Consider the following 21,386-nt stretch of genomic DNA (forward strand, 5'->3'; position numbering starts at 1 on the left):
TCTAAAAGTAACACGAAAAGAAAAGTAAGGAAACGTTATTTGGGTGGATCATTATCGGTCGTTATTTCTTTGCCAGTTGCTCTGTGTCCTTGGAAAGCTTTCTTTTCTACACTTTCAAATGACAACACAGCCTCGCCTCACGTGACCAGTGTACCCGTTGTTTTTCGGGCCACGTGACCATCTTATTCTGAACTAGCGCAAAATGGTGAATACTATTTGAAAGAAAGTCTTCTCACCAGGAAAGTTTTATCGTCATTTGTACCGGTCTTAATTCTATATCCTTAACACATTTTATCACAATGTTTTATCACAATGTATGATAATTATGGTTCTTTGAAAAAGGTTGGTAAGTTTAGATGAGGTACCATTTTAATTCGGAACAGACAGGGTATGCATTGCGATAACGGGACTAGTGCCAGTAAAATACAACACTTTTAACCCTCATCCGACCGTATGGGGTCATTTTTGACCCCAGGCGTATATTTTTATCTGCCAAAGCAAATTTTTCATCGGAGAAAAAAATCCTTCCATGAATTTGTTAATATACATGTCTTACAGCATCTACCAATTTTTCACTGAGTTTTGTCCTTTATTGTATAAGCTATTCTTGAAAGTTTGTGTCTGGTTCGGTGGGGTCAAAAATGACCCCAGCCAATTATGAATCATTAATTACGTAAATATCAAGAAATTTCAATAAAATAACAGGCATTCCTCATCATTGCTATTACAGCAACAAGATAAAGTTGTTTAGATGAGTAAACACCGAATATTTTGAAAGAAATATAGTTTTTTTAGTGTAAAACACAGTTTTTAGACATTATGCATAAATTATGATAATGAGCACTAACTACCTATGCTAATGAAAGTGAAAATGTTTCTAATTAATTAAAAAAACAATATACGGACAGAATGTGCAGAAGGAACCTACAAGAAACATCTTTGCGGGAAAATAGACAAGAGTTATTGTATGTATGTATTTAGGTGACAGAGTATGGTGCATAATTAAGTAATAAATTCGTTACTTTTCACAAATATTGTATCTTTTTTTGTCAAAAAACATGATTATGCCATCAGCATTCTTGTAGCATCAAACTTATCGATTAAAAATTGCTAAGACAAAAACATTGTTAAAGTAAGTGGAGTATGGTAGATTTTTAGAGCAAAAGATGGTTTCTCCTTATTTTCTGCATAAATTATGATAATGAGTAAACATTACTGCCATCAAAACTTGTCAAAATATTTTTCATAGCTTGGTGAAACATTAAATCCATACAAATGACAAAATAAGCCAGCAGAAATATGTCTATGAGCAAAACAAAATGGGGTCAAAAATGACCCCATACGGTCAGATTTGTCGTAAAAATGTACCGGTCGGATGAGGGTTAAGGCGTAGAGCATCGAAAGGCATGTGAACAATGTCTCCCGTCGCCATTTGGAGAAAGTTAAAGCTAAACTTTGTTTTGCAGTTCGACCTTGTGTGCCAGAGAAAATGGCTGAACAACTTGGCACAGTCCATTCTCATGGTAGGGGTGCTATTTGGATCGGTTCTTTTTGGAGATCTATCAGACAGGTAGGTTTATCGTGTAACGAACAAGCAAGGCACACAATCTGCAAGTTACTTGTAGTAAATAGCTGCCTTAGTTTTCAATATTCCAGCAGTGGATTTTTTTAAAACGCACGTCTTATGATTACGTAATGTGTTTATTTGTGATTACTGATTAGTTTGTCTATATGGAATTAAAAGAAATGTGGTAAAGTTTTGTTTTCATTTGAGCACCTTCCTTAAGCTAAAGGCACAACCCGCCGAGCTTGTCCGTACGTTTTTTGGGGGAGGCCACGTCCGCCACGTATTTCTGAAAACGTGGGGAACGACTGGCAAGGGAGGGAGTACGTCAACGCACGTCCCTCGCACGGTTGCACAAGGTTGTCCCATGGCACACAAAGTTTTGCCTGCACGTTAAGTTCTACGGCGTGTCTGCGTGCTTCCAAATCCGTCGGATTCCCTACGAGTTCGTATGGAGGCAGTACTTACCACTTAAGGCCCCCTCTCACTTGACGTGCGGCACGCTTGCGGCATTGCTGCGTTCGAAAACGCAGATGTACCGCCACGGAACCTAGAGGTGCCGCAAGCAAACCTAGAGGTGCCGCAAGCAAACCTAGAAGTGCCGCAAGCAAGCGCGACGTTTTTTAAAAAGTTTAAAAATAACGCAAGTGGCAAGATGCCGCAACAGTGCCGCAACAGTGCCGCAACAGTGCCGCAACAGTGCCGCAACGGTGCCCCAACAGTGCCGCCACCATGCCCCAAACAGTATCAAGGATATATTTTGCCTATTTTACACCAAGAATCAAAAGTAAACATCATTTTATCACCGAAAAACTATTTTAGATGCATTTCTAATAATTTTACAGCGGTTTTCGATCCAGTTAAAACACTGCGAATTCCAGAAAACTTACCTTGTATCCGTATTCAGAGTTAACTTAAAAATACATCTTTTGATTTATTTAATGGAAAGTAGGTCAGTATTTTATACTTGAAAACAAAAAATAAGTAACTGGTTTATCGATTAACCTACGGATGTAGAGATAAAGGTTATCGTACAACGTTCAAAAAGAAATTATTTATGTTGGATGATAACGAGTTTGCGTTTGCGCTATAACGTTACAAGCTAATCATTGCTGGTAGCCTGCCACCGATAAAATACAAAATTGCAGTCATTCAGACCCATGGGCCATATTTTTCTCACTTTTTACAAATATGATAGACTTAGACATCAATAGGCTGGCAAGCCATCCGCCGACAATGAAAATACTCAGCGTCATACAAAAAAAGCATGAAATATCAAACATTTTCATTTTAGAAATTTGCAAAATTGGTGAATAAACATATAAACATACATAATTACACATAACGTTACATGGTGCAAAACGTACACATCGAGTGAAATCTGGTATATAGTTCGTGTCCGTTCATTTGGGTCATTTCCTTTACTGTAAAAGTCTTTCAAGGTTATTTATAGCATATGTACCATATAATTCATTATCATAAGGGAAATCTTTTCATTATAAATCTCATTTTGGGGCATTCTCATCATTTTACGGTGATTTTTCATAAATTGACAACGCTGCAATTGTCAATAACATGTTCATTTAGTCTAGAAACGCAACAGTGCCGCACGTCAGTGTGAGTGCAAGACAAAATCGGCGAAATTAACACAACAGTGCCGCAGTGAACGAACGCAGCAATCGCACGTCTAGTGAGAGGGGGCCTTAACGGATACCAAAAGATTGCCCACGTTTTGGCACGTAGACAGCTCGTATTTGCACGTACGGTGGCTTTCGCCCTTAGTTTTACGTTGAGTCTAATCTAGTCATTCATGAATTATATTTACGTTCAGATGGTCACATACTTACCTTACATTATGATCTGGTATTAGCATCTAGTCATATGTAATTTCATACAATCTCGTCTCTATACTTCAATTGCAAATTACCTGATTTTGTATCTTTTTTGTCTCGACCTCTGACTACTTCGACTCTGATTTTGAGTTCACCTTATCTGAGTTTTGTGTTATTTCAGTTTATTCATTTTGATCATTCTAATTCAAATGACTGGACTCGAGGAAGAGTAGTGATTTTATGCACTAATTCAGATCCACATAAATGAAGCCAAAAATTGCAAAATGTGTTTTGGGGGCTAGCAATGAATGGCCAGATTTCCAATTTCTCAATTGTTGTTCTAGGTTTGGGAGAAAATGGACGTTCTTCAGAGTGTTGAGTCTTCAAGTAATATTCGGCGTGGCGAACGCCTTCACCCACAGCTACGTCACGTTCGTGTTTCTAAGGTTCCTGGTGGGAGCCTGCGCCTACCCTGTCTTCATGATCGCTTTTGTTATTGGTAAGTACAATATTTCCGACACATTCTAACATCAACTGTCTTAAGTCTAGAATGTACAATGCATGAAGTCTTCTTAATTTTGGCACTCAGATGCCGGGCAAAAAAAGTTTATCTCCCTTACCAGCGGATGGCTAAAAAGATGTAGGGCCGGCATTTTTGGTAGGGTCAGTCGGGAGTTTTTTCCGATGTCTCATTCGCATTTCTACGAGAATCTAATATATTCTGTGTTATCATGAATGGAATTCGTCTATAGGCTGCAGCTGTATTACACATAAAAGGAAATCTGTATATATTTTTTTCATTCACCAGGACAGGAGATTGTCGGACCTTCGAAGCGTGCGTTAGCCGGAAGTGTGATAGAGCTGGCCTTTGGAGCTGCCATCATGGTGTTAGCTGGTCTGGCCTACGCCATTCGGGAATGGACCTTCCTGCAGCTCGCCATCACACTGCCCAGCGCTGTCTGCATCTTGTCGTGGTGGTGAGCGTCAAAGTTCCTCTTCACACACGGCAAGCAAGCAATTCGCTGAAAGGACCAATTCGGATCGTTATTTTTGTGAATGTGAACAGCTCTATTCGGGATTGATTCGAAGTTATCTAATCCACAGCCGAGTTTTGTTAAAATGGAGTTAACTGGCAGCGTCCCGTAGGTGTGTCAGGCTTCAACGCAAGCTATATTTGAGTTGAAAGCTATTCGCATAGATTTTGCTGAGTTTGAACAGGGACAAACTGACATGATTTGACGTATCGCTCGTTTCGCGAATTCGGCATACGGCATCACAAATGTTCTCTTTAGATAAGAAGAAGTCCAATAAGCAACAAAATCAAGTTTCCAACATTAGAGGCAATTGATAAAATGAGTAATTTGATCTATAAAACAAGAATTACGGAAACCTCATATCTACAAGAAGTAATTAAAAATTCCATCCTAAATATTACATTGCTGCTCAGCGACACAAAGGACTAAGAAAATACCAACGCAACCTCTTGTGGTAGGTGTCATATTTCCCAGGATGCCAAGCAAGTCAATATCGAATATGGCGACGATCATATAATGTAACGTCAATAAGTGTAGATTGGTAACATTTCTCTGGACTCAAATTACATATCCCCGGGCACCATGGCCGGGCAGCAACCATGATTTATTTCCATGTAGGTAATGGCATGCGATAACACGTGGGTTGTACGAGAGAGAAAAAATCGAATCTCTGACTGTTGCTGCACGTTATATTTAGGATAACACTTTTCAATGTCGCGCAGTCATTGTTTCTGTCATCAACACTACTATGGTTTACCGCTTACCGGTCCCTTGGCCGGGGGTGGTCGTGGGGGTGCTTAGCTGCTGAGCACACTGCCTCCCTCCATCTCTCTCTGTCGTGAGCCAACGCTTGGGTGCTGGCAATAGGCAGGCCAGTCCATTCTTTAGTGTTTTAAAAACTGCCAAATAACAATATTTTTGTTACTCTCTCTTTTGTACCCCTAGGTTGGTACCAGAGTCTCCACGATGGCTGATCGCTAGAGGGAGGTTAGAAGAGGCGATGGACATCATTCAGCTGATGGCCAAGAGAAACGGGAAGACTCTACCTTCTGATATACGTCTAGAAAATAAGACACAGGTAGTCACTTTGGCAAACAGTCTGTCTGCTATAGTAGAAATATCAACATCAACAGATATATGTTTGCACATACTGCCGTGTGGCGTGAAGGCAGGGTGTTGGCCAACAACCCAGAAGCCATGGGCTCGAATCCGTTGATATGTTTTCGATCTTCTGCTCTTGGGAAAGGCTCATTGCTTACTTCGTTCAAGTCGAAATGAGTACCTAGCAGTACCTAGCTATTTAAAAATGGGACTAATTGGCCAGGAGATTCATTCCAAGAGAAGGATACATCCAGCCTCTCTAAGGGTAATCTCTGCCATACACTTCAGGTCGCTAGAAAAATAGTGGAAATTGGCCAACCGGATAGATAACACGCCAGAGGCGTTAGTCGACCAGAGGAGTAGAGCTTGAAACCTTGGAATGGAGAATTCACAGAAAGTGTAACCTTTCCGCGGATTTAATCTCCTGGCCTATCATTCCCTTTCTTGGCGAAGTCTACTATCCATTGCCCCATGTAAGGGCTTGGTGCAGACCGGTTTGTTTTGTTGACATGTTGATGTTGCCCTGTAGACGATGACTCGAGGCCAGCATAGCGCCCTGGATCTTGTGCGTACTCCCAACATGATGAAGAAATCCACTCTGATATTCTTCAACTGGTAAGTTTGCAACAATACAATAAATAGGAGACAGAAATGATTATTATCTAAAATTACTTAACGTTTGGTGCAATGATGCTCTGAACTTAATTCATTGTGCGTATTTTATTATCTTCTTTATCCTTTTTCCTTTTGTTTAATGTAATGTAATATTTTTATTCGCAGTCATGTACTTATTGCAAAGCATTTTGCTGATTCTTGAACTGTTTGGTTTTGCCTTCGCCTAATCACGAGAGATTACATTCTTGTTGTATATCTCTTTACATTGAATTCTAATTCATCGTATCATTATAACAAGTTTATTGCAAATTCTTGCCCGTGGGCTAATTGCAGGTAACATACAAGATTCAAACAGTGTAAAATACAATGTCACAAGTGTCTAGTACTCTAGTTTAAAACTAGTAAAGCTAACTCTAGATCCTGGGTTATTGGATTAAACTCCTTTTTTGAAGACAGTGGAAGACGAAAGATCCCACCTTTTCTATTATGTGTGGGTTTGTTTTCAAGGAGAATTGTTTTCTTTTTGTCATTGAATGTTTGGGTGGAATTTAATGGCCTCTTTGAACAGCTCTTTTCTTTTTTTGATTATAGAAAGAGCAGTTTGACATAAAATGTGGTTCGTCTTCCACCACGTTTGACGTACATTGTTTGCACGTTCTTTCACACACGGGTAGCCTCTTGTACCGCCCTCTCTCAATTTCGAGAGGGTGGGAACTAATTCTAATTTTGCTGAATGCCGAGCGTAAATAAAAATTATCTAATTCTAAGTATTTTTCCATACTATGTGCTGTTTTACAGGTCTTATAAAATCTTAGCTTACCAGTATCTACACTCAAGTTATGACACCATATACACCTCGGGGCGGGTCATTAATCATGTACTTGATGGTCTCCTTTACCCATAGGTTTGCTGTGACCATCATGTACTACGGCCTGTCCCTCAGCACCGGGGACCTGGCCGGAGACGACTATGTTAACTTTTTCCTGGTCGGCGTGGTGGAAGTACCTGGCTATCTGACGTCATATCTCGTGATTGACAGGCTCGGACGCCGAGTGCCGCACATGTTGTACATGGTGGTGGGAGGAGTGGCGTGTGTCGCTGCAGCCTTCATACCTAAACGTGAATATAACATATCATTCACTATGCAATACATGTACATCCAGCAGGTACCCGTCGTTGTAATGAGGCTGCTGTAACGATAACGTGCTTCAGGCGCCTTAAGCTAAGGGCACAGCCTGCCGTACGTGCAGATACGTGCTGTCTACGTGCCAAAACGTGGGCAATCATTTGGGATCCGGAAGTGGTAAGTAATGCCTCCGTACGTACGAACTCGACTCGGATTTTGACACGCCGTAGAACTTTACGTGCATGCAAAACGTTTTGTGCCAGTGGGCTGCAGATTCACCCCCTCCTCGTCCTGTGCAGTCTGAACGTTTTCAGAAAGAGGTTGCCTCCCCCAAATAACGTACGGACAAATTGCACGTACGGCGGGTTGTGCTCTTAGCTTTATCGAACACAGACCCCCGTCCCTTTTACGTCCCATCCGAAAGATGGTGCAGCCCCAACCAGGATGAACTTCTCCAGATTCGAATCGGGGTCTCTCAGTTACCTACTAGTTGGAACCTGGAGTTCAACTGTAAGGCCGCTACCAATTGGACCTACAGAGACATCCTTAACGTTCGATATCGATAAAGTTATACGTTAAAGTAATAGTGGATAGGATTGTGAACGGAAAATTGTGATGTAGCAAAGCTGTTGATCGCATAGCAGTTGAGGAGGAACCTTTCAAATCACATGGCTTTGACAATATTAATAAAATAAATTTTCAAGACTATGAATTTTCAAGAACAGATAATGAGGAATGATATAGGTTATTTGCCACTTACCTGCGGTTCAGTCACGTGTCTCTAACGTTACGTTCCGAAATTACATTAGGTAGACTATTCCATTCTGTGAATCAGTCGTAAATTTTATCACAATTTCTTCAAAGTGTTGGCTACGTTGAGTCTTCTTTCTATTTTAACGTGCTGCTCAATAATTGGCAACATGCTGTATATTCATGGTGCAGATCTATCTCCACTGACGATCACTCTTGTCCTGATTGGAAAGTTTGGGGCCGCTGGAGCCTTCAACATCATCTATATCTGGACTGGAGAACTCTACCCTACTGTCGTTAGGTAATTGTGCTTTCAATTTCTAGCACACTTCTTGTACACAGTATTCTTTTTAAAATTATTGACATCGCGAACGTGATACTGCACGAATTCTACCTATCATTTTGTCGAGCATCTATGGGTTTTTTATTCCCCCATCAAACAGAAAAAGTATTGACGTAATAGTTGAGTTGAGACACTTGTGTAAGTCCATGATGAACTAGAAAAATATAGCACACCCCTGACATGCAAAAGTGAACTTTTCCAAGGGCACCCCCAGCAGTATGGGTCATTTCAAAAATAAAGGTACCCGCTAAAAATCTCCACGTTCCTTACTGTTAATTTGACCTCATTCAAGAGTAGACTATTCCAACTTTTAAATCTATCTTGCGACTTTTAAACTTTGCGGGTCATAAACAAGGACACAGATATTCATTCTTTGTCTCAAATTATAAGATTTATAAGTTTAATAACAAATGACCTAAACCCAAATGCCAACATATGCCAAAAGAGACTTGAAACCGAATTTCAATAAGTAGTTTTGATATCAGATATCTTTTTTGCCTTTTTGGTTACGCCTCACTATCTTATATACAGATATGAAAATTGTATCCCTCTAAGTTCTTGATTGCATAGTACGGTCATCTCAACTACATTTCCTATAATTGTCCAAAAGGAAATGTAATTATCTTCCCATTTCAGTCGAAATACCGATCATATATGATTAGAACCACCTTTCAGTACCACGGTCAGGGAACAATAGAGATGAAAACACCATCACCAACCACGTCGCCATAGCAATGTCTTTTTTGATTGCAACTCTTGTTTAGAAACGTCGGCGTTGGCGTGTCTGTGCTGTGGTCTCGCTGTGGGGGTATCGCGTCCCCTTTCATCGCCCTTCTGAAGGACGTGTGGGGACCGTTACCGCTCATCATTCTCGGCGCTCCCGCCTGTCTCGCCGGGGCGCTGGCACTCCTCTTACCGGAGACACTTGGACTACCTCTGCCTCAGACCATGGAGGAGGCTGAACACTTCGGCAGGTACGGTTCCATTCCTATCTTAGCTCACTCCGTAGTTTTATTTGGTAGTCATAGCGAATGATTATTCCTTATTACACCATAAGTACCGAGGAACAGGCGGGTCAATAACATAATATAGCCTATATATCTAAACTGACCCATATAAGAAAGACAAATTTATGTGTAACACATATATCCTTTAATACATGGATGTAGGTACTTATGTCAAATTGAAAAACAACAGTTGAAAGTTTACGTTTATCCTTTGGCACATATTAAGATTATGAATTTAGATTTCATTTCAAACTAAACTCTATACAGGCAATATCTTGTAACATATTGGCATGTTGAATTTGTTTCAAAGCATTCCTATCTGCTAATGTATCTGTATCTTTATCAGTCGACTTTTGATTATAGGCCCGAGTTTTCAAAATCATTTTTTGCTCCACTCCAGTGTGTTTGCGTATACACTAGAGCTCGTAAGTGTTGGGTTAAAAAAGAAACCTACGTTAGAACAGCATATTTTGTTTTGCAGACGACGGAGGACCAACGAGCAACACATGCCCGAAAACGATGTCGAATCAGATTTTGAAATGTTGGAACCACAATGAAGAGCGAAATCATATGGGTAATTCCTTCGTCATGAAATCTAAGTTGTCTCGAGGGTAAAATGAATAGTCAAACACATAGGTTATTGTACACCGGACGATAGATTTTTTGTTCTTTTGCCACTTTGTTTTTGGAGTCGACTTTGGCATGGATAGCAAAAGTGAAACCAATGTGATGGTCATGACGGTTATTGTCAAGTTGGTAAGTGATACCAGCCTTCGACTCTATTGTCGCTTTGTGCACCTCGAGCTCTTGAATAAAGAAATATATGGCTTGTTGGCTTTGCTTCGTCGATTCTATTTTTGTTTTTACCATAATGATATATACTTTGAACACTGGTCGTCTTATTTTTTCTTTGCCCATCTTGTTTTTTGCCCACTTGCATTTAATTTGCAGTCTGCAGAGGATTTCATCCATAAGATTTCCTTGCTGTGGCCTTATATTTAACTCTATCTAGACTGGGCTTTTTGAGATTCCTGGGGTTACGATCATCAAATTTGCAAGGGATGATGTACTATTCAGTTTTATCTACTCTGCGATTTTGGTATCGTTATAAAGTAATGTGACACAGTTATGACGTCATAATGTAATTTCTTTTGGGCGTCTAAATATGGCATTTCCTTTATACGTAAAAGTATTAAACAAAACTTTACTACAAATAGGGTGTCTAATCGAAGTCTGCCAAGTCTTCTGTTGCCAATGACAGAGGCACTGAAGTCAATCTGACGTCAGAAAATGTCCGCCATATTGGATGGGCAATCTTTAATTTTTTAACATACTTCGTTTTCTACAAATAGGTAGGGCCCTGTAGGATGTGCCCTGTAGAGTATGGCCCTATAGGATGGGTCCTGTACGGTGGGTCTCTATAGGGTGGGTCCTGTAGCATGTGCCCTGTAGGGTATGGCCCTGTAGGATGGGTCCTGTAGGGTGGGTTCCTATAGGGTGGGTCCTGTAGCATATGCCCTGTAGAGTAAGGCCCTGTAGGATGTGCGCTGTGGGATGGGTCCTGTAGAGTGGGTCCCTATAAGGTGGGTCCTAATTCATGTGCCCTGTATTGTAAGGCCCTGTAGGATGGGTCCTGTAGAGTGGGTCCCTATAGGGTGGGCCCTGTAGCATGTGCCCTGTAGGGTATAGCCCTGTAGGATGGGTCCTGTACGGTGGGTCCCTATAGGGTGGGCCCTGTAGCATGTGCCCTGTAGGGTATGGCCCTGTAGGATGGGTCCTGTAGAGTGGGTCCCTATAGGGTGGGCCCTGTAACATGTGCCCTGTAGGGTATGGCCCTGTATGATGGGTCCTGTAGAGTGGGTCCCTATAGGGTGGGTCCTAATTCATGTGCCCTGTAGTGTAAGGCCCTGTATGATGGGTCCTGTAGGGTGGGTCCCTATAGGGTGGGTCCTGTAGCATGAGCCCTGTAGGGTATAGCCCTGTAGGATGGGTCCCTTTAGGGTAGGTCCTGTTGTATGTGCCATGTAGGGTAGGGCCCTGTAGGGCGGGGTCATGTAGGTTGGGTCCTGTATGGTAGGGCCCAGCAGGGTGGGGTCCTATAGAGTGGGTCCTCGTAGGATGGGGTCCTGAAGGGTGGGGCCCTGTGGGATGGCACAATGTATAAGTCAGTTAGCACGAGGCATGATTCTAATCATAGAACGATGAGAATCGATCAGAGAATTTTTTTATTGAACAGAAAATATACCAACTGAGTCACTCAAAGTTCCTCCCGTTCTTTCAAAACACGTCTCTAAGATTCGAGGTAGAATAGCACACATACATAATAGACAAATCCTGTTAAATGTTTCACACATATGTCGATATTTGGCTGTCACAAATACACACAACGTAGTAAGCCACCCGAAACCAACACTAACTCCTCATTGATATGTGTCTCAATCTACGGTGTATTAAAAGTTGGCAAACCATTTCTTAGATTACATGAAAAATATGTTATAAGTTATAGGTTAATACAGAAACACAACCGTTTCATAATTTCTGGACAAGATTCAAAGAAATGTGTAATTAGTTGGGCACAAGATATCTTTTATGTCAGTTATGAAGAAAATGCTTGTAGAAATGGAAAGTATATCAAAAACGTTAAGGCACTGTTGAAAGTGGTAGAAGCTCGGAGAGAGAAAAAGCACATATGTTTGTTACATTGTTGCAGTTATTTCCGCAATATTCAATTAAAATATGATTCAGCTCAAAAAAGTATAAGTTACCATCATGAATATTGTGCAAAACAGAAAAGGGCAAACGGCGAAACCCTGGAATGCTGTTTTACATTTTGCGAGATATAGTATAAAAGTCTTGTATTTTATCTTTTCAGTTATTACATTTATCGACACCAAATGTATCAGAGTCTACCACGCACTACATTAATTTCTTTTTCTTCATACTTAATGGGATCCAATCATATAGTTATTCAGTATTGTCCAAAAAGAGAAATGCATCAGATGAGGAAGATTTGAAACTTTTTTTCTGATTAATCTGATTATTTTTCTAATTAATATTTCAGACAATGTAACTAACAAGAAATTTGTTTCTAATATGTTGGATTATGATTTCGTCACTGTTGTCATAAATCATCACGGTGAAAATATAAAGACCATTTTCACTTTTCAATATTGGTAGAAATAAATCTGGATCCAAGTTAAACTGTAATTGCCTACACACAATAATGGACTTACTAAAATTTTCGGACTTTTGCAAGAAGAATCAAAGAAGCCACCTTCATCAGAGCTTTACAACCATCCATCAGCAGAGATGGGGGCATTAGCCGCCATAGCAGGCTCTCTAGGGCCTTTTTTTGGCTCATAATACACTTTTGCTAGCCCTTTCTTTTTGTACTGGGTCGCTGAATGCTGGCCTTTTCTGACTGCCGGACCTGCCGAGCATGCATGGAAACGGCAGTCAGAAAAGGCCAGCAATCAGCGACCCAGTACAAAAAGAATAGACCAGCAAAAGTGTATTATGAGCCAAAAAAGGCCCTACAGAGCCTGCTATGTAGGCTAGGATGACACGGACTTTCTACGCATTGTAATCCTCTGCTCACCAAGTCATGGAATCTATTTGCATAACTTGAAGTCACTAATACAGTACATTATTCTTTCCTTGACTTTGGTTAGGTACAATGTTTTGTGTTGGCATTTCCTACACTTAAATTTTGATCCGGAACAGTGACAATTGTGTTTCCTTCAGTTCCCGTTGAACTGACAGACCCTACAGCGGCTGACTCCGGCTGGTGCAGTGGTGGTCACCGCGGAGCCGCCCGCACCAGGAGCCACCTGCAGCCAGACTGACGACTGGTCCTGCGGCTCCTCACAGATCCCCGTGCTGCTGTTACAGCCGATGAGCGGGTGTTCCCGGTAGGACTGCAGGCAGCTCCCCGAGCTGCTGATGACGCACCGCCGGCACCTGCCTGGGAGGTGTGCTGGGGAGGAAATGGACATCATGGTGTAAAAAACCAAGCCTAGTCTCGTATTCAAAAAAAGCCTCAAGGGGGCCGAACGTACACTACTTCCTATGAGGTCCAAAAGCTTTCTACCACTCAAAATACAGTACTGTAGAAAGCTTGTAGGGGCAAAATTTGATAATTTCGGAGCTGGAGAAACCATGGCGGATGCCAGGTGAAAGTTTCTCACAGCTAACTTCCAGTCGTGAGCACTAGTTTAATTTCCTTGATTCCTACTCCTAAATAAAATATCAAGACAATCCATAGAAGCATTTATAATACACAACTTAAAGAACAAACATAAATGGCAGACAAGATGGCGGATCGCACGAGACCAGTAGCCTCTAGCGTTATGACGAAATGACCTATTGTGTAATAAAGTCACAATATATATATATATATATATATATATATATTGGTTTAGTAGTTTATTGAAATACCCTTTAGCTCAGATTGAGCTAATCTTCCAGGGCTCATACAGATGAAAAAACAATATGGTATATACATACACGTATTACAATAATTTACAATACCTATGTTTTGTCGGAGAATTAGAGATAGCGTACCGGAACGAAGCTGTAGCCGGTCCACAGACTGGTCCACCCGAGGCTACAGTCGGGGATGGCGCTGGTCTGACTGTGGATGGCGTGCTGCTGTACCGGCACGTGAGTGCTGCACACCACACAGCGGCTCAGGGCAGACATCACAGCCTCCTCACTGGGAGCGGACTGGCCCGCCACCAAGGGAGGCAGCCCGTTTTCTGTGGCAAGAGAAGGAATGTATGTGGCATCGGGCGTGGCGTAACTGATAGAGCGTTCGGCTCGGAATCTATAGGTCCGGAGTTCGATCCCCGCCGTGCCCCGACGATGTGTCCTTGGGAAAGGCACTTTACACGACCTTCCTCACTTGAACCAGGTGTAAAAATGGGTACCTGACTTTGTTTGGGGAGATGAAATACTACCTTTACCTTCTGTCTGTACCGTGTATGTGGCACTGCTAATATAAGTTACAAAAATTGAGTGCAGTGCCATATTGTCATCGTCTGTCCAAAAGCAAATAGAAGAAAAAGAATATATGTCACAATTGCATAAACAAATGTCATGAATTGTTTTCGTGGCGTAGAGTTGGTGTGACAGTTAGAGTGTTTGGCCCGGAAACCAGGGGTCATAAGTTTGAACCCCTGACATGCCACTGACGTAGTGCCTTTGGGAACAACTTTCCCCACTCCACCCAGGTGTAAGAAATGTGAACCTTCGGTTGGGGAGGTAAGAGGCAGTGGAAGGAGAGGGCTGGGCTCCGCCTTCCTACACCACATGCTCGAGACACAGTGGATATTTTCAACACTAACACTACGGCTTCAAAAGGCTACCTTAACCTCGTATTCTTAGCTATAGTATGTGACACTTTAATAAGTTGATAAGTTACTAAGTAAACGTAAATCAATTGTGTGAAGCGTTACTTTGCTCTTGTCTGTCATAAAGCAAATAAAGATGTAACATTTTATCAGGTTTTCGACTGATGAAAGAAGAATATTCTATAAGCAATGATCCGACTGGACTGTCCACGCCCAGTGTAGAACAACGTGGCGAGAACTGTCTGAACTGTCTGTAGCCGCCACGCATCAACATATGATGCATGCGAAAGATTGTTTGATTGATTGATGATGATATAAATTTGCTACGAAGTTGACAAAAGAATATAGGCCGACCAGACATACTGTACTTTTTGATAATCCTTTTTTTTCAGACATACCTGCGGCAAGCCAGAGGGTTGTCTCCTGTGCGGACTCGTCGTTACACAGGTTCCCGTCCTGACACTGCATGAAGGGGTGGGTACTGAACCGAGTCAGGCAGGAACCGAGAGAACCTGGAATAACGAGAAAAATGACTTACACACTCAACGATTTCTAAAGTTGCAAAAAAAGTTTTAAGAAATAGACATTCTCATGGATTACTTACGTATGTTGACATTTCAAGAAAATACAAATTGACTGATAATATTGAACCAGGTTTTGTATTTTCAAAGGTAGCATAACAAATCCTTATGATTGTGGGTCACAGTAAGTCATCTGGGAAGCGTATTGATGGATGTATATTGAAGAATTCTGGGAAAGAAGACTGGCCTCCTCTGCACACGTAGCAAAAAAAGGGTGGAGAAACATCCAAGAAATATTTCGTCGCATATGAGAAATTCTGGATAACAAGATTCTTGGATTTGATTTGATTTATTAGAATCGCAAAACAATATGATACCCGTGGACCACAGGCAGCAGTAGGTTGGTTTTGTGATCCACAAATAAATACGTATACATACATTATGTCTAACCTTCATTAATGTATATATACATTACATGTTACATTAATACGCTAAGAAACTGGAGCATTGAATAAAGCCATTAAAATAATAATTCTACATTCAAGACATTCAAATGCTACAGTAGACTTGTCCATTCCGTGAACAAGGCTGGGGAGTCGGTCAAAAATTGGGGGTAAGTCCCAATCAATTCGGTGTTGGTCAGTTTAAGTTAGTTCATCTATAATATTTACCTTCTTGAATGTGTACATAAAAAAAATGATGTAACGTTTTAAAGTCGACTGACCGAGGTCCTGTCCCCCGGTGATACCGGTTCCGCCCAGTTGCACCAGACTGAAGCCCTGGAGGAGCGGGTTGAGTCCAGGCAGGCATTGTGGGTAGTCTTGTGTCTGACTGTGAATGGTGATGAGGACCACAGTCAGGGATCGGGGTGGCAGCTGACCTGGATATGTGGAATACATGTGAATTTTCACCAAGCAGTGACTACTTTTCAATGGTAAACACACGTACCAAATTTTCGATGGCTACCATCCCTTACCCCGCCTCCTTGCAGAAGATCCCACGCAGTCTCGACCAAGTTCTCGCAACTCTCGCGAGAACTAGGTCACTCCGTGACAAAGATGGACTGATAGCTATAAAAAATCTGGTGTGTTTATCTTAAAAAGTGGATTTAACCTTAAAAAGTAATCACTTGTTTAGGTCAAAACAAATTGGTCCATGGTCATAAGGAATAATATACGCCAAATAGCAGTTACTCAAGCAACTGGAAATGATTTTGGAAACGGCCATATTAATATCCAGTTGCTTGAGTAACTGCTTTTGGGCATACCTTATTACCTGGATGTCTAATCTTCATCGACCTATGAGGAAGAATAGTGTTACCTGGCTGACCAGTGTCTGTATTCCCATCGGTGGACCCCGGTCCTCCAATCAGAGATATGGGGTAGAAGATGATAACAGGTCCCGCACCTGCAGGGTTAGCATGATCATAAACATCCGGTCCAAGTACAAGTATTCTGTTTCTACAAAGTATTATTGCAACTCACATATCATCAAAGATTTGAAAAGATTCATTACCAATTGTCCGTAAATAACAGGTCCAGCACTCCAATGTACGTTGAAACATCAGATAGATCTGTAGACTAAATATTTTTTAATCTTTTCACGTTACTGTATCTGTGTGCACGAATAAAAGTACCCGCACAATAAGCCTTCGGGCATGCAGATATAACAATATCATTAATTCCTTACCTATATCCCCTTTCAGACCTTTAATGCCCTGTGGTCCAACTTCACCCTTTGCTCCTGAGAAAATAGTAAAGTCTCAATATCAGTTATAATGAGTAAATTCAAGCGAGGAGGAGACAACCAATGGTTTGAGACTAATGAGAATTCATCGATAGAATGTACTGCAGCTTGCTTTGACAAAAGAATGTTTGCCAGTGTGTAATTCAGAACTACTGTTTTCGCATAAAATGTACATCTTTCACAAAATGTATCGGTCGGAGTAAAAAAAATATGATATGAAATGAAATGAAATGACTGATCAAATTTTAACGACTTCACTGAAGACCGGATACAGTTACCAATCAAGGTAAGAACAAGTTAGCATGCTGGTCAAATAGCGACCAATCAGGTTGGGCATGTTGACATATCAGCATGTTGATATATCAGTATTTAGTATTTTACAAAGACGTCACTGAAGGCAGGATACGGTGACCAATCAGTACAGTAGGTATGCATGCTGACCAATCAGTATTCGGCATATATCACCGACGTTACTGAAAAAATGATACATGACCAACAAGGATAAGAATATATATGCATCTTAGTCAATCGGAATGCAAGACCGTCACGTTAGTGTGGTGTGAATGTATCTACCTGGCGGCCCAACAGGGCCTTGTTCTCCGATTGGTCCGGTGTCACCTTTCGCTCCAGGAGGGCCGACTGGACCGTCCTGTCCGGGCACGCCCTGGGCTCCTGGTGGCAGAACAATTAGGGCATATGCAATAGCAAATCGGTGATCTTTTGATACGCCAAAGAAGATTACACAACCAGGTAATAATATTCACTAGATAACAAATCTTTAAGCTACTGGGTAGTTTTTGAAAATGGTCGGACGTTTCAGGTAACAACCAATACCTTTTGTTAGTGACTGAGACGGTGGAACACACAAAGAAAACTCAGAACAAAATCAGCTACTCAAGAACCTGGGTAAATTTGCGAACCGGTCAACCGATTCAGGTAGTATTCACTGTCTCTTGTCAATGACTAAACCCTAAATTCTTACGTAGATAAGGTTAAGTCAAGTTTCAGATAGTCCAATATGAAACACAAACTTACCTTTTTCTCCCATGTCGCCCTTTGCTCCCACGATGCCAGGCTCGCCCTTCGGACCTGATTTTTAAAACAAAAATCAAAAGACATTAATTTTTTAACTTTCTTTCCCGCCCAAGGACTCTACTGTTTCAAGCATTTGTTGGACTTAAAGTGAGAGACAGGATAGTATATATGCACACACCTATCAGTCCAATATCTCCCTTGGTGCCGCGGTCTCCCAAGCCTCCTTTCGGCCCCATGTTCCCCGGTGGTCCCTGTATCCCCTTCTGACCGGGAGGCCCCTGGATACCTGCGGAAAAGTGTCAATAGTTTACGCTCATCATTATCTTCGCCAGGAAGGTTAATCTGTTTTCGGTTTTGTTATGGTGACATAGCTGTAGATGTATGTGTGCATAACTCGGGAAAATGTTCATTGATATGTAAGGTGGGTAGGTGTTGGTCAAGTTAGATAATAGGCATCATATATGAATCATATGGTGCTCTACTGGAGTATGTATGTATGTATGTGTGTGTGTTTGTGAACAATATGTTTAAATGGATGCTCATGCTATTTTTTTGTAACCTTCGTGGTATGTGGGACGATTTTTGTAAGGCCTTACAGAACAAGAGCTATCTATCGCTTGAAAGTGACGGCCATAGCACGCCTATACGAACATATTTCTTAATGTTCAAAGCCTACCAACTTGCCCCAAATCGACCGGACGACGAGTCTGCGACAATCGCCAGAGCCTAGCTTATGATAATAAATGTATTTCACAACAATTGTACAAGGTGCAAAGTATGGCTTATATGTGACAAGGGCGGTTTTCAGGTGAAAAATACGAGCAACCCTCTGTCGATCTTTAAATCGGCTTACCAGCGATATGCCCGAAGATCGTCGATAATGTGACAGGGGTATAAACGAACCGACTCCCGGCACCAGAAATATAACCATCTAGGCAAAGGTAATGTAAGGTATAGCTAGGACATTGTGCCAGTGATTGACACAATGATGACTGTTTTTGGTACCCATAGCCAAGTTCGACGTTTCTTTGAATCAGCCACGACATTGTCAAACATATGTGGGCAAAGAACTTCGGGCCAACCAATATATATATATGTATATGTATAAGTATATGTATAAGTATATGTATATGTATATGTATATGTATATGTATATGTATGTATGTTTGTATCTATCTGTGTGTGTGTGTGTGTGTGTGTGTGTGTGTGTGTGTGTGTGTGTGTATGTAGATGGATAGATAGATATGCATAAAGAGAGAGACATGACTTGACTTTATTTCGAGGATAGGGAGACAGAGAGAGAGAGAGATAGATAGAGAGAGAGATGAGACAAGAATAGAATGAGGTGAAAAGAGATGATGTGAGTTTGTGATTCATCGACAGAGGGAGGGAGAGAGAAGATGAAAGAATTGATAAAAGAAATAAAATAAAATTGCGTACCTTGTGCTCCATTGTCTCCCTTGATTCCCTTCGGGCCAATGGCTCCCGTTTGGCCAACGAACCCTCGGTCACCTGTCAGAAGTAGGAATATTCCTCAGCATTGCGATTTTGAGTACAAAGGTGTCTTCGTCATCTTAAACCGTATACCAACGTCAAACCTAATAGTATACTACTTCGCTCAAACTAAGACAACTATATGTATCTAAACAAGTGAAAACAGTCCCTGTATTTAACCACTGTGCAATTGACTAATACAAGTAGGGAGTTTTCCTACAGGTAATTAACTAATGCCTTTTGTGCTTCGTTAAGTTATTAAGTTATGATTACACACATCTATGACATCAACACCATACCTTTTGCCCCCTTTGGTCCTGGTGAGCCCGTGGGTCCCGGATATCCCCTGCCACCAGGAGGACCTCGACTCCCCTTTACGTAGTGAACAGAAGAAAAAGTCAATCGGGAAGTTAACAAAATCGTTATGTCATGACGTTACTGTTAGGTCATATCCTTCCACGTTGATTATTAGGCGTGATACTTGCTATAAGCAAATATAGGTTCTTCAAATAAGAGGTAGAAGAATTGTGCAATCTGAGATATGACAAGATGGGAAGGTTATTGGTACAAGGCTGGTCTTGCAGCTTGGCAGGAAGTGATTGGTGTTATTCCGTAAAGGTCGCAGGTAACAGAAGTTCGTGTATTTCAATAAGTAATGCATCACAGTACTTTAAAGGTCCGTATTTATTATTTCGTACACAACAGCGAGGTGGACTCTGTAGTGAATGGTAGAGAAATACACCAGTTTTGAGACTGTGTAAGTTGGATTGCGATTTTTCGTCGGTCGGCTCCAATTTGTGCCTTGATACTGTTACTGTTTGTGTGACGGCTACAGTTCCACTACCTCCGCTGTGGTTTTCATAAAAGAACAAGCCAGAAAAGATATTCTTAATATGATACATTTTATATATCATACCTTGAACCTCAACATATTAGATTATTGTAAACTACATATGCACCCTACTATAAATTTTGAGGTTTCGAACGTCCTTACTTTGTGGTTCTTAACCATAAATCTCAATAGGCCCCAAATTGTGTTCTGGGACCTGAAGTAGGGAACTCGAGGACTGACGTCGCGCAGGATTGAAGCACGTACACTGATAGGAACTTAGGTCAAAGATCCCAGATAGTTCAGAGTATAGATTATCAAAGGTTATTCCATTTCCCGTCTTCAATTTCCTGCTCTGTGAATGTCTATTTCCTATGGAAGCTATTGGGGCAAGGTGTGGACAAAATCAGAAATTCAAAATCAGTGATAACTAGAGTTCCACGAACACATACTATCCAAAGCTTATCGAGATATGTTGATTGACCTACATTCAAACCCACAACCACAGCTGCTCAACCGAAACAGTACATACCCTTCTTGTCGAAGGCAATGGATAATACAACGAATTCACAACTGTATATAGCTAAGGCCAGTAACGCCATTGTGGCATAATTGCTCTAATATGCCATTTACAGTTACATTTACGTTTACAAAAGAAGTTGACTCTAAGTCGTGTAGAATATTTACCTTGGGTCCGGGCGGACCACGAGGTCCATGTGGGCCACGTGGTCCTGGCGACCCCCTAGAGCCGCGTGGCCCGGGAGGTCCGGGAGGTCCAGCTGTGAGGAGGAAATGGGTATAGGTGTCTACAAATCATCATCATCATCACTATCATAATGATTACCATCAGATTCATCATCATCATTATTAACAGCATCAGTACTACCATAAATATCATCATCATCGTTATTATCATCATGGCCATCATCATTGTTATCATCATTTTCATCATCACTGTCATCATCAGTAACATCATTATTAACATCATCATTATCGCCATCACTAACATCAGCATTATCATTATCATCATCACCATCA

The 21,386-nt window shown here is 41.3% G+C and overlaps 2 protein-coding genes across 2 annotated transcripts in view; one reads left to right on the forward strand and one right to left on the reverse strand.

Moving 5' to 3' along the window:
- Nucleotides 1-10,200, forward strand: part of LOC118403433 (organic cation transporter protein-like) — an 11,995-nt gene extending 1,795 nt beyond the window's left edge. Inside the window, exons 3-11 of the mRNA XM_035802147.1 lie at nucleotides 1,467-1,570; nucleotides 3,699-3,895; nucleotides 4,205-4,373; nucleotides 5,376-5,520; nucleotides 6,061-6,146; nucleotides 7,051-7,265; nucleotides 8,215-8,323; nucleotides 9,130-9,339; nucleotides 9,854-10,200. Coding sequence (XP_035658040.1) covers nucleotides 1,467-1,570; nucleotides 3,699-3,895; nucleotides 4,205-4,373; nucleotides 5,376-5,520; nucleotides 6,061-6,146; nucleotides 7,051-7,265; nucleotides 8,215-8,323; nucleotides 9,130-9,339; nucleotides 9,854-9,929 — 1,311 coding nt within the window. The 3' untranslated portion in view covers nucleotides 9,930-10,200. The remainder of the gene's footprint in view (nucleotides 1-1,466; nucleotides 1,571-3,698; nucleotides 3,896-4,204; nucleotides 4,374-5,375; nucleotides 5,521-6,060; nucleotides 6,147-7,050; nucleotides 7,266-8,214; nucleotides 8,324-9,129; nucleotides 9,340-9,853) is intronic.
- Nucleotides 10,201-12,837: 2,637 nt separating this feature from the next.
- Nucleotides 12,838-19,954, reverse strand: LOC118432728 (collagen alpha-2(IV) chain-like). Its single transcript, XM_035844338.1, has 11 exons — nucleotides 19,819-19,954; nucleotides 19,466-19,537; nucleotides 18,204-18,311; nucleotides 18,026-18,079; nucleotides 17,564-17,662; nucleotides 16,934-16,987; nucleotides 16,565-16,651; nucleotides 15,969-16,124; nucleotides 15,122-15,235; nucleotides 13,936-14,129; nucleotides 12,838-13,348 (listed from the first exon to the last, which is right to left on the reverse strand). Exons 3-11 carry the CDS (start codon nucleotides 18,259-18,261, stop codon nucleotides 13,172-13,174), a joined length of 993 nt encoding a protein of 330 aa, XP_035700231.1. The 5' UTR covers nucleotides 18,262-18,311; nucleotides 19,466-19,537; nucleotides 19,819-19,954; the 3' UTR covers nucleotides 12,838-13,171.
- Between the last annotated feature and the right edge of the window lie 1,432 nt (nucleotides 19,955-21,386).

The sequence above is a fragment of the Branchiostoma floridae genome, chromosome 16 (assembly GCF_000003815.2).
Source record: "Branchiostoma floridae strain S238N-H82 chromosome 16, Bfl_VNyyK, whole genome shotgun sequence".
NCBI classification, from domain to species: domain Eukaryota; kingdom Metazoa; phylum Chordata; class Leptocardii; order Amphioxiformes; family Branchiostomatidae; genus Branchiostoma; species Branchiostoma floridae.

Excerpts from the sequence above, each read along its gene's own strand:
- LOC118432728 (XM_035844338.1), bottom strand. The coding sequence starts at position 18,261 with ATGGGGCCGAAAGGAGGCTTGGGAGACCGCGGCACCAAGGGAGATATT. Across the intron at positions 18,080-18,203 it reads GGGAGATATTGGACTGATAG|GTCCGAAGGGCGAGCCTGGC; the intron begins GTGTGTGCATAT and ends TTTAAAAATCAG. Across the intron at positions 13,349-13,935 it reads CCGGCTACAGCTTCGTTCCG|CACACCTCCCAGGCAGGTGC; the intron begins GTACGCTATCTC and ends TTTCCTCCCCAG.